This window comes from Chelon labrosus, assembly GCF_963514085.1.
Source record: "Chelon labrosus genome assembly, chromosome: 9".
Lineage (NCBI taxonomy): Eukaryota > Metazoa > Chordata > Actinopteri > Mugiliformes > Mugilidae > Chelon > Chelon labrosus.
Genome location: NC_140359.1, coordinates 24,655,956 through 24,681,280, shown reverse-complemented (window position 1 = coordinate 24,681,280; position 25,325 = coordinate 24,655,956). Strand labels below are relative to the sequence as shown.

General features: G+C 40.7%; 1 protein-coding gene across 2 annotated transcripts; it reads right to left on the bottom strand.

Moving 5' to 3' along the window:
• Positions 1-1,066: 1,066 nt before the first annotated feature.
• Positions 1,067-24,976, bottom strand: mapk1 (mitogen-activated protein kinase 1). 2 transcript variants are annotated; one of them, XM_084551217.1, is made up of 9 exons: positions 24,548-24,976; positions 7,393-7,575; positions 6,045-6,234; positions 5,817-5,933; positions 5,499-5,613; positions 4,796-4,927; positions 3,751-3,860; positions 3,481-3,609; positions 1,067-2,346 (listed from the first exon to the last, which is right to left on the bottom strand). In XM_084551217.1, the coding sequence occupies exons 1-8, from the start codon at positions 24,691-24,693 to the stop codon at positions 3,493-3,495; spliced, it is 1,110 nt and encodes a 369-aa protein (XP_084407343.1). In that variant the 5' UTR covers positions 24,694-24,976; the 3' UTR covers positions 1,067-2,346; positions 3,481-3,492. The 2 variants fall into 2 exon arrangements, with proteins under 2 accessions (XP_084407343.1, XP_084407344.1); XM_084551218.1 differs by having other exon boundaries at positions 1,067-2,243.
• Positions 24,977-25,325: the final 349 nt, after the last annotated feature.

Here is a 25,325-nt window from a genome sequence, read left to right as displayed (position 1 = left end):
CTTTTTTTTTTGTCTTTGGCTCTGTGATTTAAAAAAAAATCGACCAGAGCCCGAGACTCGATCGTTGCTCGTCATTACACAAAACTCATGAATTTACTTTAGGGAGAACAGAACACAAGCAATGTTGTCGTCGAAAAGAAAAGAAAAGAAAAAAGAAACCCAGACCTCTGAAACGGTCTTAATTTAGATTTAAATGTCTTCATCTTTATTACTTTAAGTGCCAACAGAACAGGATTCTTGAAGAATCCACTCAGGTGAAATGGAATTTGATTTCAGTTTACGCTCAGATGCAAACTTCAGCAAACAATTTGAAGATGCAGTACTCCCAACCCAACCAAGGTGTACCATGAAACTAAATATATTTGAGGCCCTCTTGTAAACAAACAGAAGGACATGTTTGGTTGCTTGTTTCCAAATCCAAACTACATAATCTTTAAATTCATTTCACTTTGAAATATGAACATCGGATTCAACAGTCTTCAATCAGCAATGTGGTTTTCAGCTGGTGCTGACGTTAATCAGCGTTAAAATGTGCAATTTAAAGCAAAAAAAAAAATAAAATAAAAATCTTTTACATCGGAGTTTTATTTATCTCGCCTCGATCCCGTTTCTCAGGGGTCAGGAAAAGTGTTTTGCGTTTTATTTTATATTTTTTTTCGTATTAAGTACAGATATATGGTTATTCTCCTATTTGCACGACCAGATGTGTTAGCATGCAGATGAAAAAGAATCTGTAGAAATGAACGACGGAGACGGAGGCTAAAGCAAAAGAAAGACAATAAGCACCATGTGTTTGGAGAGAGTGATATACCACGAAACGGTAGAACAGATAGAGCCTGGGCGCTCTCCAGGAAGGATCTGCCCGGCTTGTGTGGCACTTAACATCGTCATCTTTGTATACAGAGCTTATAACAGTCATGCAAAGGGCACAGTATTATTCTACAAAGGCGAGAGAGAGAGAGAAAGAGAGAAAGAGAGAGAGATCAACACAGACTGAAGAACAGAAACATAAAACGGGAAGAAAAGGGAGACACAACAAATCTCCTCCAGGAAAAAAAAAAAAAAGTTCTCGGTGATAATGATTTATTTATTTTTTTTCCTGACGCAGTAAACTTCCCCGCAATTATGAAAAATATCATCCTGTACATACAGACTTGTGTGAAATAAACTACTTTCTCATGACTAAGGCAGAAATTGATGATGAAACATTTCAGGTATTTTTTATTTTTTATTTATTTTTATTTTTTTAAATGAAGCCGAAATGAGAACGGGCGTATTTTCTTCTTTTTTTAAATGTTTTTAAGAAAAAGAAATCGGTTATTAGAAATTCATCAGATTTCACCTGTCGCCACTCTTTCCATTAAAACATCTTAAGACTCTTTAGGTTTTATATATAATATATATAAATATTTATATGTATATATTTGCAGTGGGGCCTTCCGTGCGAGTGTGTTAAAGAATTAAAACAGGTTTGATAAAATATAAATGCGGACCAACACATCAAGTAGTGACGGCTAGCACATCGTCTCTGGCTGCTTCTGTGGTTTCATTGCATAAATCAGGCGATTTAATTTGGGCTTTTTCCAAAAGAGAACAAAAAAACAAAAAAAAAAAACAGACCGATCACTGCATCCCTTGTAACAGTGTGTGTCAAAGGTTAGAAAATTCAAAAGACCTTTTTTTTTTTAATTTTATTTTAAATGACGGATGATTCTTTATGAGTTATCTACCGTTGTTTTGTGCAATGTAGGCAGAGTTAGAACCACGACAGCTGCACAAAAAACTAAAGAAAACAAAAAAAAACAACAACAGCTAGTCTATCACTGTCAATCCACTGGACACTGAAGGTCTTGAATATTAATAGCCAGAGCCAAACACCTTTGAGACGCACACAAAATTGTTTATCTTGGCTTAAAACACAAAGACACCCCAAACCCACCCCCAAACTGTAAGCTGTGATGGGACCCCCTCCCTCCTCACCTCATCTCCAAGAGAGAGAAAAAGAGAGAAAGAGAGAGAGAGAACAAGAGAAAGAAAAAGGAAACCGAGAATGACTGATTGAGTGATTCCTGACGCCATTCCTGAGCAAAGTGGACTTGACGAGTGAGACCCAAGGAATCCGGGTGATGTCGACACGGGAGAGGATGATATATATAAAAAAAAAAATAAACCAAAATGATCACAGCGACAGTGTGGAGGCGGAGAGGAGCAGTGGCAACGCAGAAGCCAGTCCACAGAATCATCTGGAGGAGAAGGAGACGGTGAGAGCGTGAGGTGGTGTCACGTGGTGAACAGCGCTCACCTCCGGGAGACGAGCGCAGAGCAGAGACACATTAACAGTAGTTTCTGCAGATAATGAAATAAGGAAGTAAAATGTGAAAACACACGTTAGAGCCGCTTTTAGATGCTGATCTAATCCGGGGATATGACACACTCCGTTTCTTTTCACTGCACACGTGTTCCGCTTCGGAGCGGCTGCACAGAGGGATCACAGTAATTACACGCAGCCCATCGTATGCATGGAGCGGATGATAGGCTATAAAACGTGGATTGCTATTATCACAACAAGCGGCCTGCTGGGGAGCAGCTGGTGGTTAGAGGAGATCACGGGGGGGAGAGGACACCTCATAAGAAGAGTGTCATTGGTATGGGGAACCATAAAAATATCTTCTAGCTCTCTTTGCTGTTTGACCTTTTTATGGTGCAGTTGGCTTCCAAAATGGTTTATACCCCTTTTAATTCTGAAAGGCCATTTAACACGAAGGCATCGATATGGTGATACAATATACAACAGAAGTGCAACATGACGTAAATGTCAGAGGATCCTGATGAATTGTGTCACCTTACAGTTAATGAATCAGATCTACTCAGAGCTAACGGCTACGCAAGAGACCTACGTCATTGTGTTTTTGTAATGATGCCGTAGTGTTGAGTTTCTCTGTGTACGTACTTTAAACGATGGTAAGGGTTGTACAGACTAGTCAAACAGTCAGTTTATCGACTTAACTCTAAGCATCATGTCGACTAGTCACTGATCACGTGACAATAACGACACGGACTCCTTCGAAAAGACGGCATATAATACCTTTTTTTAAATTTCGGAAAGACTGACAGTAACCTAATTATTATGTTAATGTTTGAATATGTTCATTTCAAACTTAGATCCACTAGAGGCTGAGCTACAACTTATATAATATATAAATATAAAGCACAAATTCAGAGCGGTTTAGCTTTGTATGCAAACTGACAGTGATAAATCACAAAGCTGCTTTTTGCCGGTGCCAGTGCAGATTGATGGTGTTTAAAGTATCCCTGCTTCATACTCGACAAAAGATAAATTTAAACTTACTGTGCAGCTCTTAAGACACTACTTGTACAAAATATAGTTGATTTAAAGGCTATTTCAAGACTTCAGAGTACCTACCAACTTGTCTTTTGGTCTAAACACAGCCCTTGTGGGCTAATTTTCCGTGGTTGTACCTGTGTGAGATGTTAGGACCTAAAGATGGTCTGGAAACGTGCAGTTTCTTCAAAGATGAGCTCCTTCAGTGTCTCTTTGGGTAGATCATCCAGCTCCATTTCAAATTTGAACGGGGCCTCTGCAACAGGCTACACGAGGCAAGCAGAGAGGAAGTGTTTAGTGAAATGTGTAGCATCCAACGGAGCAGCTTCAAATGTGAGGAGTGTGTTGGTTGAAAACGTTACGGTTGAGTTAATGACAGCAGGATCTTAAAGCACGAGAAGACCCACCTCATCTGTAGGGTCGTAATATTGTTCCAGGTAGGGGTGCGCCAGGGCCTGCTCCACCTCGATCCTCTTGTGAGGGTTAAAGGTCAGCATCTTGTCCAGAAGGTCCAGTGCTGCAGCACAAGGATGAAAAGATTTGCTATTTGCCAAGTGTGTTTAAAACCTTAATATGATGTAGTTTTACATGCTGAAAACACAAAATACACAAATACTGTCCAGATTATTGTCCAGGATAACATTTAAAAGTACTGCTTGCTCAGGGAATATGCCGCTACTGCGTTGTGGGCTGGTGGTGTAGTCTGAGAGGAGGGCTCTCTGAATCAGTTGTGTGCTAGTCAGTGGTGTTTGGGACTTAAGTGCTGTGGTGGGGCCTTGGTTTGTACTGACAGTACATGCATGTGGATTTGTGGTGATAGCTGTCGAGTCAGAGGACCCTTGAGTTGAATCATTTTGGCTTGAGGAAGTTTGTTTTTCTACTTGTCATCTACGGCGCTGCTTCTGCATCACTTCCTGATTTTGAAGGTCAAATCACAGAACGTGTGCATATTTATCATGTATGACAAAAAATAAGTGTGAAAAAGAATTTGTAATGCGTTATTAACAATTCTTATTTATTTATTTATTTATTTAAGTCAACTTTGAAAGCCCTAATTGAAATAAAAGTAATGACAGAAATCCTCCGTTCCAAGTTGCCCTGCCCTCCATGACAACAAGTTAGAGCGTAAGTTAACTATGTGTGAGATGGATCTAATAAAATCTTGATCACAATCCAATAAATAAAACCTAATATAGACAAAATGTGCCCATTAAATGCAACATATTCACATTTAACTTAAACTATCAGATAAAACCAGCTGTGCAGTTTCAGCTTTAGAACTGTACCGCAACGTTTTTCTCGAATGTTGTGCATTTTTAAAATCATAAAGATCATATTCTGTTTCCGTGTCTTCAGCGCAACCCTTAAAAATATTCCTAACGTTTAAGAAAAATTCTATGATCAGAGGAAACAGTTGTTAATGCAGAGACTGTCCCGGCTCTGGCTTCTAACCTTTTGGATCAGCGTTGGGGAAGAGGCGGTTCCACGGGACTTTGCAGCGCAAAGGCAGTGACAAAAGATAGTTCCTGGCCTTAATGTTGATGATGCAGTTGAGATCCTCCTGGGAGGGAGAACCCAGGATCCCTGAAGGACAAAAATCATAAAAAAAACAATCACTTTTTGTTCTTTTATGAGACAGTCATCATCAAGTTTTCAGTTAAACAAGGTTAAAAGTTTTCTGGACCAAAAGAAAAGAAAAAAAAAAAAGTCTGAATGAACAACAAATCCGACAGATGGGAGAAGCAATATGTGGTCTAGCTCCAAGACACAAAACGTGTGACTTGATAAAGGCATATTAACAGCTACAGTATCTAGGGGCTGGCACCAGGAAGCTGTTGCTACTGGCAGAGTGTGAAAGTTTAGCTCAAGTCTAAAGTTGTCAAAGACTCAATTGACATTTTATTTCATAACAGGCTCAGACTTTGTCTCACTTTACAGGAAAGCTTAGAAGTTACTGATATAATGCTCCCGGCGTTATGAAGCCTGACTGTAATACCTTTCAAACTAAATAAATAACCTATGTACCTCATCAAACTGACGCCATAAATTATTAATATTGAAGGAATTTGTTGGGTTTGCTGATAGAAATACTAATTCTTCTAACTCTATAAAGTCACATAAAGCATAGAAAGGGCATATGAAAGGGACTTGTTACCCAAAATGTGGTTGAGCTGATCCAAGTAGTGCTTCCCGGGAAAGATTGGCCTGTTGGACAGCATCTCAGCCAGGATGCAACCAACTGACCAGATATCTATGGACTTGGTATATCCCTGAAAAAATAGGTGGACAGACACAAATGCATAAAATGATCCGTTTTGTGCAACAACAAAGGTGGAGAGTGTAAAGTTAGCACCTAGACCCTGGGAAAAAAATAAATAAAAGAAAGAAATGCACTAGAGAACCCAGTCAATATCTTTTCCCAACATAATTATATCTTCACAAAATAAAATTCAGGAACTTTGAGGACACTCACCTTGGAGTTGAGCATGATCTCGGGAGCTCGGTACCAGCGAGTGGCTACGTACTCTGTGAGGAAACCAGTGTGATCGTGGTCAGGATCAGCAACACGAGCCAACCCAAAATCACAGATCTGCAGCAAAATAATAAATCAGTTTTAAAGACATTAACAGACTGAATAGAAGCAGTTAAAAGCAGCCTATAGCATGTTCAAATTAGTCAACTTGTGTTTGAGACACACTACCTTAAGATCGCAGGTGGTGTTGAGCAGGAGGTTGGAAGGCTTCAGGTCGCGGTGTAGGACGTTGGCAGAGTGGATGTACTTGAGGCCTCGTAGGATCTGGTAGAGGAAGTAGCAGATGTGGTCGTTGCTCAGGTGTTGAGTCTTCAGGAGCTTGTACAGGTCCGTCTCCATGAGATCCTGGACAATATATCTGCACAGTTCCAGGTTAAAGGCAATGCACTTTTTACACTCTGGAAAACACACCGTTTGTGTCCTGTCCCGTCTCCATGAGTCAAATTGTTATTGCAACCTGCGACAATGACCTGAAATCTAATCAGTCGTTTCAATATGTTCCTTCTTTCGTGCAGGATGCTCATCATTAATGAACTGAAACACGATATGTTTATTTTTTTTTCAACAAAGACTTAAAGTGGCAATCTTGAACATTTCAGTCCTGGTAGCACATTAATACTACAGGCAACCAGATATTATTCTTTTAATAAAAGGAGCTAAGACAATAATTTGTCTTTCGCCATCGTTCTATGAGCAACTGTGAACTGATTTTATGCTGCACGCCGCATCGGATGATGACTTTGCATTCTGGATTCCTGCATATCCACATATCAGTTTATAGAGATTAAATTAACAGTAATGTAATACAGCATTTGCTGCAGGAAGGTCTCCTCAAGCACACGGTTTATAATAATGCAGTCATCCGCTGAAATGATGCAGTTTTACACAGCACTTATAATTAATCCTTATAAAGACGTATCATAATACTGCCCAACCTCTGAGTATCCAAACATTCGGTGGCGGTGAAACCATACACCATTTATTACAGACATTTATCGTGTGCTTAAATAACTCCTGGCTGAGAATCGTTGCCCAGTGTACCAAAGTCCCTGAGGTGTCGTGGTGTAAGCAGCTATTGCTGTCCCTTAACAGCGTTGAATAACAGAAACTGAATTCTAGGAGTAGGAGAGATCCTCAATCTCTAGAGTTTATCGTTTTAGTTTGGGTGAATGCTCTTGCGCTCTTTTGGGTAAAGAAACTGTGTAAAACAAAGACACACAGTGACTGTGGACTCATCCAGTTTGCTACTGTTGACTACAGCGAAGAGCATCTCTGGCAAATGTATCATGACAGGTGGCTATTATGTAATAAAATACAAATTAAAGCCACTACTCATCCACTAAAGCTGTGAGTTTAAGACCGGCCTCGCTAGTAGCTAAGGTAAACCATCAAATGCAGACAGCTTTTAACTACTTAACATACTAACAACAGTTATTAATGTCATTAAACCTCAATGCAAGGGCTTTAAGGGAAAGAGCAGACGCACAAAAGACAAACAACACTTCATTCAGGATACACATCCTTCATCTGGTCGATTGTTGGCGTGCGGATGATGTCATTGATTCCAATAATGTTCTCGTGCTTGAAGCGCAGGAGGATTTTAATCTCTCTCAGGGTGCGTTGGCAGTACGTCTGGTGCTCAAAAGGGCTGATCTTCTTAATGGCCACGCGGATCTTGTTGTCTCGGTCGTAAGCGGAGCTGCATTATTAAAAAAAAAACAAAAAAAAAAAACACTTAAGTCAACACTTTCACACTAAGTTATAGAAACAAACACAACTCCACGAAACAAAAAGGCACAGCGAAAGTTATTAAGCATAAACACACGTTTGCACAGACTCTTGTGTATTTAAGGAAGCATGAACAGCATTAGCCACACACCAACATTTAGAGCTTACTAGCGATGAAGCACCAACCTCACCAATACATACAAAACCAGCAGTTAATGTCAAGTGTCCAAATGTCCACCTTTCCTCCTCGAAATCATTTAAAAATGACCGACCGACACAAAAGATGAGGACAATTAAACGATATCTTTCTGTGCGTTACGCGCAGCCGCAGCCAGGCGACTAAGCTCTGTGAGAAATGCCACTTCCTTTCCGTGGTTTGCCAGTGGAAAACTTTTGATGTGAAGTAGTAACAGCAGGAAATGTTGGGTTCAGCATCAGTCACTATCTTAACATAGTAATCAAGCTAAGCTCAAAATTGAGGAGCAAAAATTTTAACAACATCTGAGCAAGAATTGGAACAAAAACCCTAAATTTTACTTCGCACAGCAGCAGCAGCTAAAACACTGACAAGAAGCTCAGTTTAGAGGCTGTCCCCGTTTGATCCAGTAATTAAACTCATCCAGCAGGTGGGTGTTGTGATGCCCAGCTAAGAGGATGCGGTATATGCTCATGCCACGTCCCTGCTCTAAACACTACATCACAAGTGTGTAACACAAAGGGGAACAAGCAGCGGCGTCTGTGCGTCCTGATCAAGATAAGCTAACCTCAGCCTGCGCTGCTTCTCACAAGTTTCATGACTGTGCAGCGACGTCACACAAAAAAAACAAAAAACAGCTGAGACACGGACACCTGTTTGAGCTCAGATCGGCTTTGACATTATTTTTAGAAGGCGACATGCTTTATTTGCTTTATACACCAAAAAAAAAAAATGCAAAGAGTGAAATGTAAATCAGAAACCTGAATCGCTGACTACTGTGTCTGATAATCCAGCTGCCTCAAAAACATTAGTTTCTTCACAAATACTCCTTTTAACAATGTCCCTGTTTTAATCATTTACGTAATGGACTCAGCAGCAACTAAGCTCCATCTTGGCGTATGTGAAATTCATATAAAGAAACCACAAAATGCAGTCGTACGCCAATAGATTCAGAGTCCTGCACTAAATCTCATCCTTCATGAAGGTTATGGCACCCAGCATTAGTTTTTATTCCTTGAATCGTATTCTGTTGTACCAACATATGCTTTCCAATTATTTTGCCAATCCCATTTTAGTCAGCGTGGTGGGCTACATAACAATAATTCAACAGCGCCACAAACTACATACATCCTCCAAAACAGTCATTCAGTTCAATTACCGCCTTTCTGGTCCCGTTTCAACATAAACTTGAACATAAGAAAAGTCATATAAGCCAAGATTTAATGCAGAACAGTTATATTATAATGCATTTGATTTAACTAGCCTACCTAATGTTTTTGAAGGAGAGCGTACAGTACATAAGAAACCTAGCCTAGAATCTAGACGCGCCCCTAGCGGCAGCAGATTACATTTGCTTCCAGGGTCAGTCTAGTTACTCTCCGTTGACTTGAGATTTCGAAAAAATCCAAGATGTACCGGGCCAATCACGAGTCGGTGGGCGGGCTTAACATGATGACGACTGACCTGCGAGAGAACTATGGCCGTCTCCTTGTTGAGCTTTACCGTCTTCTTCCAGGACGAAGGCAGAAGCATCAAACGAGGTGAAAATCATTATAAATCGGGTCATGTCGAGAGCTGTAGTTACACGAAGGGAGTTTTGGTCGGTTCTGTACGCGCCAGCATGCGGGTAAGCGGTAAGCGACTTGGACTTGTAGTTCGTTTAATTACGTATTTTCCATAGCGTTTTACTTAAAGGTGCAGTAGGCAGGATTGCGAAGATCCAGGACTTAGCCAAAAAATTTGAACATCGACAACTTCTCAGTCCCTCCCCCACTTTCCGCTAAAGCCCAAAAAGGTCTCCCAAGCCCCTCCCCCCACAAGGGAGAGCTGTGCACGATAGAGCGCGTGCATATTGGCCCTGGAATACTGTGCACGAGCAGAGAACCGAGAGAGAGCGAGTAAACAAACTAGCATGGAACACACCGACGTAACAACAACAAAATAGTTTTTATAATACCCTTCGTTATTGTTAAATAATTTTAGGTCAAAATATTTAGCAATAGTCAACTTTAGGACAAAACCAAGGTTAGGATGTTTCTGAAAGTAGCCTACATCGGTGATGTTTGCTATCAGTAACAGTTAGAAGCATTCATTGTGGCGTTTTATTCCACAGTTTAGACTTATCAGTTTGCTATGTGGTAGATATATGACCGCTACCTGTTGATGTGGTTAGACGTTTGAGAGTGAAGCTGAGGCCCAGGCCTCAGACGAGGATTACGTCCCGGCTCCTTCTACACGCCCACGGACAAGTGGTGCGAGGTGGTGGAGGGAGGGGAGGTCACTATGAAACGCGTGTCCATGAGCAGTGATTGACACTCTGTTAGATACACCCCTGGTCTTGATTGGTGCATCTGGATGTGGAGCGGTGGATGTCTTGCAAATCGCGCTACAGACTCTAGGAGGGGCCAGAGGAGACGAATTTTTTTTTTTAAATGACCTGCTTTATGCAATTATACTTGAACATAGGGTCAGTTTCAGCAAATATGACAGAAAGTTAGTTTTATAAAACTTGCCTACTGCACCTTTAACTACCTTGCGACAAACTGTGACATTCTTGACATGTAAAATCATTTTTTATTCTGAAAAACAACATATGTATAATCCAAGGCACAAGTCGATCGGGACCAGAAAATAATTTATCTTTCGCCATAGACTGCCGTTCATATTTTTTCGAAAGATAGGTCCCATGGCCCGGAAGTAGAGGGGCGGGACTTCGGCTCGCTATAAGTTCCGTGAATTACGCGTGAGTTCCCCATCCTGCTAGAACTACCAGAGCGATGGCTGCTGCTAGCGAACAACTTTCTTTCGAATCGGCTTTGGCCGCCACTCTGAAAGACTTGAAGTTAAGCTTTTCTCTGAGAAAGGAACTCTCTTTTTCGTCGCTCTGACTACGTCACCTTCTTCGTTGCTCTGATTGGTTGTAGCGCTATCCTATTGCGTGGAGAGGGAGTTTGAAAGACAACCGTTTGTTTATCCCACCCCCTCCGGTTGAGCCCTGTCTATGGAGAGTGCCCAGACCCTACATTTAATGTGGGTCTGGCTCGTCAGGCTATAAGAAACCAACATTCACGTTAAAGCCAGATTCAGAGAAGGGGGCAATAAGTTACTCCATAAAGCTTTAAGGCTATACAGTATGTGCCGTCTATGTCACATATTCACAGCGCAGGTCAATCACTGCTTTGCAAAGCTGAGGCTGAAGTTAAATGAACAGCCACAAAAAAAAAAAAAAGAAAAAGGGCTTGGCTTGTTAAGCAAACATGCGTCTGATAAACAAAAGGGGAAAAAGTGGATCAGTTACCAACAAGATCCAGATACGAAAAAAAACACACATGTGCCAACACTCCTCACTAATCCTTTCATGTTCGCCAACGTGATGAAAAGAATACGGACCGAACACTTGTTTGTGATCAAAGGTTAACACTTGACATAAAGCGGTAAAGAGAAATTAAATTCGCATTTTTGCCTGCAGCTTTTTTTTTTCTCCCATCTCTTTTCTCACTATTGACTAATTTCCACCAACAAGTAATAGCACGTTCCCAGATTCCTAGTATCTTTCCAGATACTGGTAATAATTATTCCGCCTAATTATTGTGCAGAAAGAGCAAGATCAGGTGTAGCGCTAACTCGCAATTCAATTAAATGAAAATCAACGAAAATGTGGCTATTTATTTGAGTGTGCCTACATCATGACATTTTGACTTGGTTAATTAATGATGGCCGCATTCCACATAGAGGAGTGTTGTGTACATGGCGGTTCACTGTCGTGGGTTTCTGGGAAACGTAATTAATTTAAGCCATCTTTAATATACATGTGCTTTCAAGTCAACGTGTAGTCCATTGTTCAGTTTTAATGTCTTGGCCCCTGCCGCGCGATGATGAGACACCTCCTCCACATCACCCCAGGTACAGACTTGTTCACGGCTGAGTATCTGACTCGTTTCGCTGGCGTAATGGAGGCTTCACCTTCTACATGTTCACTCACTCGGCGCTAGTCTGAATTCCCAAGCTTGGGTGTAAACTCCCAAGCTTGCATGTCTACAAAAACCTCAGTATTTATAAGCAGGTTTAAAAGTAGGTGGGAGTAGGTGTTGCCTTCAAGTGCTCCCCCTTACAAACATTCAATCAGACAGTTTTTACTTATTTTTAACCTAAATTTAATTTGGTTCATAACTATTAAAGTTTGTGCATGCAAAATGCCCAGCTGCACACATTCAAACCAAGTCCCGTTGACCTAGTATCGCCAAGAAATGCTGCAAATGACTGCAGCCAACTCATCTGATGTCAAACTGTTGCAACTTGCTGCCATTCAGGCCGCCACAAACCCAAAATTGCACAACACAGCTGTTCTTCAGAATGATAAATTGAGAAAACGTCCAACATTCACAGTTTCCTTATGTTTTTTGTTTGTTTTTTGAGCTTAGTCGTTACATCTAGCCAAGAGTGCTTTAATTTCCGCACAATACAAACAAAAAAAAAAAAAAAAAAAAAAACGACTGAAAAACACCCACGTAGTAGGACAAAATAAGAAAACGAGTTGCTATAGTGATGGGAGTGTAGGGACTGAAATGTAAACACAAATGTGCCAGCCTTCTGTGAGGGAAATATGAGTGACCTTCCTTTCCACTTCTGAGAGGAATGTGTGTGTGTGTGTGTGTGTGTGTGTGTGTGTGTGTGTGTGTGGGAAGACAGTAAATAGTTCTCCATGTAACTGTTCCACGCCACTAGAGATCCTCGTGTACGGAGGCGCAGGAAGCTACGAGACCTGATCTATCAAAAGGTGCAAAGCTTTTTTTTTTGTTTTTTTTGGCACTCATTATTTAAAACCGTCAATGGTACAAACACCAACCAACACAGAAGACCAAAGATAAATATGTGTAGTTTGGCAACTGTTTGCTGCGTTAGATATTTCTGAAAAGCCCAAATCTGATCGTCAACTGTGCTGGAATTATTTTATAATTGGAGACCGACTATATATACGCTGCCGTACACAAGCATCCCAAGACAAACAACGAACATATAATGGATAACGGCAGATATATATTCACAACACAGCGGCCATTTTTAGTGCACGCTGCTGCTGTTGTGAGAGCTCAGTCTTAGTCCATACCACATTTCGTCATGTTTACTGAGGCAAGCCCTTCAGTTCCTTGTAGAGTTTGTACAGGCATGCAGCAGCAGAAGGAACTTTAAGAGGAAGTACAAAGTACACCGAGTTGAGCGTGTAGTTTCAATATGGCTGTCTCAGGGAGTCTTGAGCTGCTCAACAGATTGTGGACTTCATATTGTGAGAAGGCAGCCATGACTTTTATAATAACTTATAATAATAATAACCGTGTGTGTATGTTTTGGATTTCAACTGATTTTCCACATATGGTGGTTGGGGGGTGTAGAACAGACCTTGATTAACGCTGACAATTAATTCCACCGTCATTAACGTTGAGATTGTGGGATTGGCTCAAGGTTTGTATATTAACGACGACTGTCTGGAGGCAGATCTGATAAATCAATATCCGCTTTATGAATTGTGAATATTTTCTGTTGAATTCTGCAAAAACGTATTAATATTCAGTAATACACAGGATAAGATGTTATAATCCCTTGTGCCAAAATCCCAGGCAAAACACATTTAGAGGCCCTGTTCAGCTAAGAGACCCTACAAAACCTATGGTCATATAATATGACAATTAACCTATAATCTACATAAACTAAGTAAAAGCTGCTGGCTTGTAAGCCCATTGAGCAGCATACTGATCCTTAATACCTATAATAAATGTAACGCATTTTCTCGTAACTACACTTCTTTTGCTTATCTTGATAAAAAAACGCTCCGACAAGACGATAAGAGCTGCTCTGCTGTATCCTACATGCATGTAACCCTGCACTCTGAATTAAAAGAGGCTCTTCTGTTCTGGACATGCCTTTCCTGTTTCTTTCTTATTCTGTAATTATTTTTTTTTTTCTCTGAGCATGCTCCGTTTTACAAGGAAGGAGCACTGTGTGTGTGTGTGTGTTGCATGTTGTACGGTTGGGGGGGGTCCGTTTCCACGGAGACGGGAATACAAGGCTTTTCACTGCAGCTGCCGGGTTATGCAACAGGACTGTAACCATGACGATGTTCGAGGGGTAGGGTTTGAAGGAAGAAGAAGAAGAAGAAGAAGAAGGGGGTGGGGGTGGGGGGGGAGAAAAGCCGAGCGCAGATATGAACCTCCAGCACGAAGTAGGCAAACATCACAGAGAGAGAGTCAAAGAAAGGCTTTAATGGCCGGGCTTCAAATAACACTCACAACAATGTGCACTGACTGACTGTTGCATTAAGGAGTGGTACTACTGTGGGATTAGTTGGTGTTTGGTATTTGCACTAGTGGTCCACGTTTGCTCATCTAGAGCAACGTCAAGTCACACGGTTATATCACCAGCATGGCATGGGATAGATTATCCAGGAGATCTAATTATCAAAATGAATTCCAAATATATTTAATGCATTATTATAAGTTATTCTTTAAGAGATAGGATATTCATATACTTTTATGGCATCAGATTACGATATACCAATAACATAATTAAAATGATTCCACTTTTGAGTTGTGTGAGCCCATATTTTAATTATTCCTCGTGTCAAAAAAAAAAAAAACATTTTACTTCTGCAGGGAGCAATGAGTCCTCTTCTGAGAAGTGGCATGCCTGTACATCACCTGCAGAGCCAGTAGTTTCAGTAGCATATCTTCAGGCTTCACAGCCCGATTCACTCACACACCAAAACAACACACAACACCACGTCCCTTCTTACTTTTTGGTTATAACATGAAAAGACAAAACAGAAAAGAGAAATATTTGTGTGTATTTTACATTTTGGTCACTCGAGGATTAACCCACACAACAATGATCACGAATTTGTCCATCTGTCTTTTTGCTTATCAAACTAAACTTCCTGTCTCTGCGTAACCAACCACAATAACCGGGTTTATAGCAAAATGACTGTAAGGTGTTTGCAAGACAAGACTTTTCCATTCAAGTTTGCACGACTGTATGGTAAAACGAGCTCTAGGTGATTAACCAGTTGTGTTATAGACTATGCTTCTGTAACTTCTGCAATGTATATTAATACGCTCTAGCTCATCAGACCAAATAAAAAAGGCCAAAATAAAAACACAGAAATGCAAAAATAAATGTTTTTTTGCTAAAGAAAAATGCGAACTACCACTTTACTGTCTCACTTCGCTGAGTAGCATTTTATTTTTTACTTTTTTAGCAGAAACGAGGAAAATGACGAACGCACCACACATGGACGTGTTTTTAACTCCATATATATATAAAACATAAACTTTGAGGAAGTGACACAGAGGAAGAAACCTTCCCCTCCTTTTACACTGTGCACACAGCAGACACTGAGATTTGATATTAATCTATATAGATAGTATAGATCCTCACTGTCATGCGCAGTGTTTTGCAACAGGTTACGGTCCAGCTTTACGTTTCCTAGTTTACCCTTACAGATATGAACCACACCTGTAATAAAAACTACCTCCTCTTCAGGTATCATATAAAAAAAGTTAATGCCTTTATGAAATAAATTATTAACCATAAAAGAAAAAGAAAACAGAAGTGCTGCCTCACACTAAATATTGGATATATTTAATGGACATTTAGGCTGCCAGCTGATATGAAATTGATCATAAATGACAAGGTCCAGGTAGCTTTAACAGTTTAGGTGTATGATTTTTTTTGGGTAAGCCTCATCTAACCATTTACAGATTTAAAAAGGTATGGACGACACCTATCTAAGAACTGCTGACTACAAAGGCCTGACTGTGACATTGCCACACAGCGAAGACTACAGCCAACAACCAGGTGGCATAGACCTTCTTCACCTGTGTGAAAGTGGAAACTGGAAGAACTACTATTAGGTGGAACGCTAGGAAGCTAGGAAGAGCTACAAGATGATGATGACAAGCTTTTGTTGGGTTCCTTTACTTTTGTCACTTTCATTTCTCTTCTCTTGTACTGGTTCTCTAAACTCAAGAGTGATCTGTCTCTCAAAAATGGACACCGCCGCTAAAACAACCTGCTGAATTACCTTAAAAACTGCTGCTAGGGGTCCAACCGTAGACATATATGGATAGGCGCGTCATTGACTGTGGAGGGACGTGCCTAAAGCGCCGCCATCTTGGTACGGGGCTCGCAGAGGCAGCGGTGCATGAACAAACGAAGGAAAGAGGTACTCCTCAATCTCAAAGTAGAATTATTCGCTGAATTTTGGACCGATTTCAAAACGTATTGAACTGTTAAAAACGTCACACATGTAGCTATGATAAAAATATGGTTTTACTACCCAAATACAATTTTTACTTAATGTTATCAGCAGACGAGCTTCTGACAGAGGATTGTAAAGAAAAGATGCCGGACTTCAACTGAGCGATTTATGATCACTTTTATTGTGTAGAAACCCCATTCCTCCATAGATGTAATGCACTGTAGGAGCGAGTGGCCCTGTTCCAAGATGGCCGCCCTGTTGGCACGCCGCTCTAGTAGACGGCAGCGCTCAATGACGCGTCTATCTATATATGTCTATGGGTCCAACTAGCGACAAAGGTGTGACACACCACCAAAACTAGGGCCCGGCGCTGGGAAAAAGGCCAAGTGGCGTTTTACTGTGTCACACCTTAGTACGCATACACAAGATATACACTGATTAGGCACAACATTATGACCTCATGTCTACTATTGCGTAGGATCTGGGCCTTCTGAGGGTGTGCTGTGGTGTCTGGCAACAGAACGTTGATAGTTGGGGCCTTTGGGTTCTATGGGTTGAGGGGAGGGACCTCTGTGGATCATCCCACAGATACTTGATGAGTTTGGGATCTAGTGAATTTGGAAGCTAGGTCAACACCTTGTGCTGTTCTTTATGGTTTTTTTAGTTGTTCCTAAAGTGTTTTTGTGTGTGTGTGTGTGTGTGTGTGTGTGTCTGTGTCAGGCTGCATCCTGCTGGGGATGGCTGCTGTCATTAAGGAGTGTCATTGCTATGGGGTGGGGGTGTCTGGTCTGGTCTAGGTGGGAAGTACGAGTCAGTAACATCCTCATTTAACAACAGGCAAGATTTCTTTCCAAATGAAAAGTTATTTTATCATTCTCATCGTTAAAACTAAAGCCTTTGCATTCTTCAAACTTCTTCAGACAGCAACTGGATTACACAACAGACTCGGCAGAATCTACACACAATCCACAAAAAAATACAAACTATATTAAAAGCTCATTCGGACTAAATGCATTTGCGCTCTTGACTCGCTTCTTCCTTTTTTAGATTAGAATTTCTTTAATCACTGCAGTTTGAGTGACATCGGATTAAACGCATGCAATTCATTTAACTTGGCGACACAGTTGAGTGAACTACATGCAGAATGTAAAGAAACCCACCAAAATAAACATTTATAAAGACTTTAACCTGCAGCTTTAAAAAAATACGTCTTTTAGTCACACAAATATAACCCACACAAACAAAAATACTGAAAATACAGTAATGTATAGCTTAAAGCAAAGCATTTCTCTTTCTGTAAGCAGGTCGCTGCACCCACATGTAACTGCTGCCCATAATATTCTGATCCCAGGTGCTGACATTACACTTGAACCTTGTTATCTCCGTTATCAGCAAGGTTGTAGATTCCACTGCTGACTGAGGTCCCATTCAGACCTTGCATTAACATTAACACTGAGTCCTGACCGATCGGATCACAAAAGGCCAGCTTAAAGCACCAGCTGGGGGGGGCACAGCAAACCACTTTTGAAGGTGGTCTGGGATGTATCCGACTTCATTCCCTTGACAGAGTAAGCACACAGCGCGTCCTGGGTCACATTCAGAAAACAAAACAAGCAACCAGTATTATAGATAATAGCCTGAGAAAAGATGTGCAAGAGGATGTCTGTAATGACCAGTGCATAGGCCTATGTCACGCAACAATTGAATATCAAAGAACGTCTCTGAGTGGGGAGACGACACTTCCGGTTAGCTTTTTTACAATGGCGGAGGTTCGGATTGTAAATGAACACTCTCAAGTAGAAACGTCCAAACTTAGGAAGGGATACAAGTTCTTTTGGGAGAAATTCATTTTCAATTCCACTGACTCACCTTCGTTAACGTTAGCTAGCTTGAATGTCAAAGTCAGGTGTATTTATATAGCAGAGATAAGTGTTATACATGTGTCAGATAAAACATCCTTTTTAATTAATCGAATTTTGTTTTATTTACAATCATTGGTGGGAATACATATATATTTAGTTTCTCAGTGGCTCCGAAACCTTGCCTGACGAGCCCCAAGATTGGTAGCATAGTTAGGTAGCAGCTGTACATGTAAATGTCGCTAGCATGTCAGAGAAGCTCCAGGTCACTACGTGAAGTTGTTACGTTAGTTGTTAGTTGAGTTAGTTGTACGTTAGTTGAGAATTATTATTATTATTATTACACTACAAGAACAACTGCGGGTGGAGGCTGCCATTGTTGTTATCGTTACAGTAGCGTCGCTAGCAACGACCGGAAGTTCTATTTCCCTACTCCGCGTTCCGGAAGCAGGAAGTGAGACATAAGCCTGTTACCAGAGATTTTTCCTTCACTGCTTCAGGAATATGGAAGTTTTCAAGGTTTGAGTTATAACCTGAGCTTTGTGCGGATCTTATAATAACGTCTGGGCAGAGATAATAAATAAATAAATAAATAATAACTTGCAGGGGTGATTTCAGTGAGTGAGAAACAGAATATGCATCATTTTCCCCCCCATGTATTGACGCATACAGCGGTGGCGATCCATTAGCGACAGCAACTGTAATAATATTCCACTGTGCCACAAACGACGTCTGCACGCAGAACTAAGATCTGTTCTCAAGTGCTGGCCGGCTGGCTCGGGGGGGAGATGCATTTTAAAAGGCAGTGTGAACTCAGGTACTTAAAGCTGGCCACTTGCATTTGAGATTGCCCAGGTTGGATGTTAATGCAAGGCCTGAACAGAGCCCGTGTCGCTAAATGGTGTCGTTTTGCATAGATTAAAATTCTGCCAATTAAATGAAGCGCTCTCTTAGTATCCCTGAATGAGGATAACCAATTAACACAAGAGCTGAAAAAGGACCATTTTTTTATAGGAAATTGTTAAACAAAGTAAAATGCAAATGAACACGACAGCCCCCAATGCATTTCTTTACGAGTATAACGTTTACTAGTTTTGTTTTTGTGTGTGTTTTAGTGTTTCAGTCATAAAACCCAGACGGAGGGATGGTGAAACAGGAGGGTTAGATGGTGCAAGGCCATTTACTAGACACTGACGACGAACACGTTGTGAACGTTTCATGTCCACGTTGAACCAGAAGACATATTGTGCACGCTTCCCCTCGGCAGGCGCGACCGCCCAAATTACACAAATTACATCTCCTTCTGAATTCACAACAGGATTTTTTTCGGCGTGTCAAGGCTCTCTCTCGTTCCCTCTCTCTCTCTCTCCACCTCTCCCATTGGCTGCGGAGTGGTGGCACTGATGTCAGAGGCAGAGGGGTTGCCATGGAGACGGGCGCCACAGTGGCATTTCAAGAGAGGACGGCCTCACGGCAGGAATGGAGCGGAGCGGCGCGTCAGCGGACGATTCGCGAAGACTCAGGCAGGGGGAGGTCAGGGACTCGAGATGAAGATTAGAGGGAGGAGTCATAATCACCAGGAGAAGGACGTGGATGATAAATGCGTTTAATTTGGAATTAAACGTTTACCCGACATAAACTGTTGCTGCTTTATGGTACTTTGTGGCTTAGACTTATAGTGTTTTTTTAAAAGAACCTTTTATTTATATATAATAAAATGAAATATAGCATAAAAGCTTACGTCTTACATAATTTTACAATAACATACTTACATTAGAGAAGGCCTGAAAGACTCTGGCAGTTACATGATTATATAAACACAGTTAATCAAAGATAACGGTTAAACCTTCACTGTTATAGCTTCTAAAATGTGATTATTTGCAACCTTTCAAGGTTTTTAACCGTTAGTTAGAGACAGCAAGTCACCATTTAACCTTGGCTGTTACTGTCTTTTGATATAATCTGACATTATTTTAGAGATTCCCTGAAAATAAGCATCTGCCCATGAGAATTCAGTCCCAAGAACCTGGAGCTAAATCGATATTTCTTTTCTATTTACATAAACTAAAAGATGAGACAATGATGATTGAGAAATACTCAATCATTTTGTGTACTGTAAAAACACTGTAAAGAAATTTTGCAATAACAAAAGACGCTCACTATAACGGTGGGTACCGTGGGTTCCCAAACAGACGCTTATGTAATTTCCTTCCATCCTATTTCACTGAGGCGGCCAGTGTTTGTTGGAATCTTAAAACTGAGATAGGGGGCAAACCATTTCACTGCTGCTTTCATCTTAGGTGTTGATTTGGTCACACAGAAACTTTCAGTTGAGAGTTTTCACTTTACACAGCGTGGCAGGCAGCCTGCTTGACGTCAAACCAGTTCCACATCGCCAGCGTTTCTACGATCTTGCTTCATCCACACCAGCTCCTGCTTCCATTACTCAAAAGTGTGTTTGATGGGCAAAGAGCTTACACTTGTGGGCATCTCCAAGGAAATTCCTGTCACAATTCCCCGAAAACCTATTACTCCATTTCCACTGTTTAGTTTCTTTCTTCCAATCTGACAAGGACAAAGGGTGGAATCTGACCAACTACCACCCGTCTATTTAGATGGAAAACCTTTTATAAACACCGGCCACTTCACCAGCATTCCCCCATGATCTAAGTGTTCATGTGGGCGGTTGAAAAAGGCAGAGTATGCCGTGGCAGCTTCTGAATATCATCCCAGAGGGTGATACAGTATTCTTGTGGTTGTGTAAAGGATACAGCGCGCACACGAACTGAAGCCTTGTGTTGAAGAGCCTCGGTGCCATTTCTGTGCAGCGTCACCCACTGGAAAGCCCTGACACGAGCTGCCTTTACCATCGACAAGAGGCTATTGAAGACCAAAATAGGCCTACTTTGAAAAACGACACAGACATACCTCACAAGTCAACAGGCAAGCAAATTTAGTCAAAAAATAAATAAATAAAAATCCAACAAACAAAGACATTGTGTTTCTGTTTCTCGGAAAGACAAATAAAAAAAGACTTTATAAGAAATTACACAAACTTGTACCCCAAAAAGCAGAGCAGGAGCTGTGATAATTACCTTATTAAAACGTTGATTGGTGTATTATCAAATTTAGAAAAAGACCGTTAAGACAAAACGGTTGTAGAGCAAATTGGCGGCGCGCGTTACCGCCAACAAATAAATAACGTTGAACGCGAGCCCAAGTCTCTGCGAGGCTTAAATTTCCCAACAAAGCAGTCGGTTTAATAATATTTAGTTTGCATCTTTAACACTCAATATCCTGGCACATTTTTATTTTTTTTTTTTTTTTGTGTGTGTGTGTCATACGAGTAAGTTATACAAATACTTTGGGACCGCACACATTGCTGCTGCCGTCATGGTAACCGTACACGGCACACTCTGCTCGAGGATTCAATTGGGATTTGTTAAGATTGTCGCGAAGCATAAACGTGAACCTTTTGAGGTAAATGTCCTTCAGGAACTTGGATTCTACTCGATTTTAGGACTTGTACTAGAATTACCATGCTGCGTTCCTTCTGCTTCTTCTCGGGCCAAAAAAAATTTGAAACGTGTGATTTTTAGTCGTCAGCGACAGGTATTTGTAAACTTTACTTGTGTGAAATGTACTTCAAGAAAGAATATATATATATATATAGATATATATATATATCTATATATATATATGACAAATGTTCAGGTAGCTTCCCCTGATTCATAATGCTTGGCTGGATGTAGTCCAGGACAGGAGAAGGCATTTACAAGATGGTAAGCCCTGTGTATAGAAGAGTAGGCCGACAAAGAATGTACTGATGGGATTTTATAAATAGTTAAGATGCAAACCAGGTGATGTCTGCAAAGCGCACGCTGCACTACTTTCATTGGCTGGTGCACATCAAACACACACACACACACACACATGACCAAGTGACTGGGAACCACAGGCCTCAAAAAGACCCAAGCGCAAGGAGGGGTACGGCAGATGCATCCCTCCCCTATTACCAGCAGCGATAACACAGAAACAAGAGCGAAGTAGATAAACGAGGCTTTAACGTGAACGGGAGTGAATTATGTGGCAAATCTGAATTTTAAAAAGATGCCGTCCTGCTAGTATAATGTGTCACTGAAGTTATTACAAAGATGGGGAGAATAAAACTGAAATAAAGACATTTAATGGCTAGGTAGTTTGCATTAAAATGTCACTGCCAGGTTTGAGATTTTGGCGTCACAGGGACATAAAATAAACACAATTCCTCCTTTTAGTTTTAGGATCTCAAAGACTTTGTTCACACCTGCCCAGCAGCATCCTACAAATGGATTTAATACATTCCTACGCCGAAAGAAGCGAATCACAACATGCTTTTTTGCGAAAGTACTCTTAAAACGAGAAGTATTTGAGCTTCAGAAATCATACCGCGCTAATACTACGTACGTACGTACAGCACCTCGCAGCAATTACTTCACCTACAACAAGATGAAGGCAAATGTCAAAGCAGCAACAGCAATGACCACAAGAATAAAGCTCTGAGTAGCGATCAGGAGAAATGACGGCGGGTCTGACCAAAAGTGAAAGTTCATTAGAGGAAATTCTCAAGAAATAAAACGTACCAGTGCAGCCTACAAAAGCTTTAACAGACAGGTGGATCTCTGAAAGGAGCGCAGCAGCAAGGCAAGGTAAGGTAAGGTCGGACGAACGAGATCGGATCCAAAACCAAAAATTCCCACAAGTTATCACTTCATATCGACTTTAACTGGTGGACTAAGATGATGGCGTGCAGACTGTTGCTCTTTGTGTGAGCACAGTTTCAGGAAGGACACGTGTTCGAACAAAAAAAAATAATAAATGTTCACTCTTCAGGTGTGCCCTAAAAACCATACTTCATTGGTTGCTGTGAGTATTTTCTAAATGAGGATTTGGCGTTCTGGCTCCCGAGTAATAAATTTTCCCCATAAAAATCCAACTACCTGGAAGCCTTCAGTTATTTTGTATGTTTCCATCAACTTTTCCCCCCCCAAATAATCTTGTAACCATAACAAATTATTATGCCGTGATGATAATTAGAACAAATTCTTTCTGACTAGCTGTTCTGTGAGGTAGTTTGTGTATTTATTTGTGTGTTTAAAGTGAGCCACATAACAGCTAATTTTTTAACCCAATGCAAAACTCTTCTTACGTCCAATTCTAAAATTAATAGTTCGGCAAAATTGCATATAATGTTGGATAACCCTTCATTTCAATTATTTCAAAACCAGATTGCGATAAGATATCATCATTTGGCACGTCAGACCTCAAGAGTTATTACGTTTAGAGTGATGTGAAAGAGTGAAAACAAATGACTGATCGGCTGTCATGATTACACATAATGCTTTTCAAATTGATTCATATTAAGAAAACATGAATTTCAACTTGATGTCAAGTTATGCGGCCCAGCTCTTAGCCAACACTCAATTTAAACACTTCAACAAACGTACTTCTAAGCCACAGGGGGGGCTTTTTTTTTTTTTTTTTTATGCGATTTGCATTTTTGGTCTGCTTGCCTCCATATCTTTAGCATGCATTAGTCATCTTTAGGGGGCCGTGCAACGACCAACCAACTGTGTGCTTGTGTGATGGGTTTTTTCTCTAGTTTGCAAGACGCTAAACAAACCTTGCCGTGCCTCTACAGTTTGGGCAAACGGTGCATCAAATCATGTTTCTGAGAAAACTCCTCAGCTCCTCTCTCCGCACAAGACGAAAGAACTACAAGTGCTGCTGGTTGACACAAGGACATTATATTATGTAATACAGTACAGCGAGCACATTTTAGGTCAACTACAGTACCACAAGCTCTAAGGATACTGTGCTTATGCAAAGGGGAGAATAGGATTTGACTAAATGCTACCTGAAAGACAGTTCAACTAGAAGAATGTATGCTACAAAGAGGAAATCAGCTTCTTTCCTATAAAAAAAACTCCTTCATATAGTGCAAACAGCAAATCACATAGCCAGGGGATTAAAAAAAAACTCCCGAAACACTATCGCAATGCATTTTCAAGGCATGTTAGGCAAATATAACCACCGAAACTCAAACAACAGTGCACAGCTAGCGTGAGTGAGCATTCATGGAAATCTTATGGTGTTGATACGGTGCATGAAAAAAAAAAAAAAAAAAAGTAGTGTCACAATCAATGGTTAACTAGAAGCCAGTGAAGGATACAAATGCCATATATATATATATTTATATAGTTGATTAGAATACACAAACACACAGCAGCGTACGTGTTGAGGAGATATTACTTTTTACATTTTAATGCATCGATGAAGTAGAGAAATCAGTAAAAAAAGCTTGTGTAGAAATGGGATTGAAACTCAAAGTAGCTACACCAAATGGGTTTCCAGGCCAGTAGCATGAGCTGTGCTATTCAGCCGTGATTTAATCTTTTTTTTTTTTTTTGCTGCTCTGGTTTCTTTCTGGGAAACACACTGTTGCTCGCTAGCTGTACGTGACAAGTAGTTAGTAGTTTGAAACGGAAAAGATGTCAGTTAGCTAACGTTACGTCGGGTTAAAAAGGAAGAAAGGGAGAGCAGTTGGTAAAACACTGGGCGAAATAAATAAAAAAAAAACACTTCGGGTGTAACTTACCACACCATCCCGTAGGCGCCCTCCCCGATGTAGGAGAGATTGCTGTACCGAGGCCCGACGTCAAAGGCCTGCCCGCGGACAAGCTCCGTTCCCGGCCCGGGGCTGGGGCCGCAGCCAGCAGGGGCAGACACCGCAGCTGTCGCCATTATGAAGACTAGCTTCTTTTCTTTTTCTTTCTTTTTTTTTTTTTTTAAACAAAAGCTATATATATATATTTATATATATATATATATATATATATATAAAAAACCCAGCAACTACGATTAGAAAAAATATCTATAAAGTGTGTGGTTATATCCGTCGCCGCTGTAACTGCTACAGAGTTTCCGAGTGTGGCGGAGGCCTTCACTACGTGTGGAGTGTTTTTCTTTCCGTTAACGTGTGTTCAGCGCGAGCACACACCGTTGCTGTGCTGTCGCAGGCAGGCAGGCAGGCAGGCGCGAGCGAGCAGCGGAGAGGGAGGATGCTGCTGCTGCAGGAAATAGCGGAGGCGGTCATGTGATGCCATGTTTTGCTTTTTTTTTTTTTTTTTTTTTTTTTCATTTTCTTTCATTTTTATTTTATATTATGTAATGTAACTTTATTTTAATTCAGTTTTTATTTCACTTTTATTTTATTTATTTTTTTTTATTTTTTTTTTTATTTTTTATTTACCTGTGCTCATCACAGAGATTTCCATTACAGTTCGCCAAGTCGCAAAATATTCATCCGCTTTCAGCTTAATCACAGGTCAGAGTTCACAATGTTCAACTTTAACCAAATCACTGCACCAAGTCAG

What these genes read in the sequence shown, in the direction of transcription:
- mapk1 (XM_084551217.1), bottom strand. Translation starts at nt 24,693, where the DNA reads ATGGCGACAGCTGCGGTGTCTGCCCCTGCTGGCTGCGGCCCCAGCCCC. An exon ending in GGCGCCTACGGGATGGTGTG is followed by an intron (nt 7,576 to 24,547) that starts GTAAGTTACACC and finishes TTAATAATGCAG; the next exon opens with CTCCGCTTACGACCGAGACA. An exon ending in AGATCATGCTCAACTCCAAG is followed by an intron (nt 5,614 to 5,816) that starts GTGAGTGTCCTC and finishes CTATTTTTTCAG; the next exon opens with GGATATACCAAGTCCATAGA.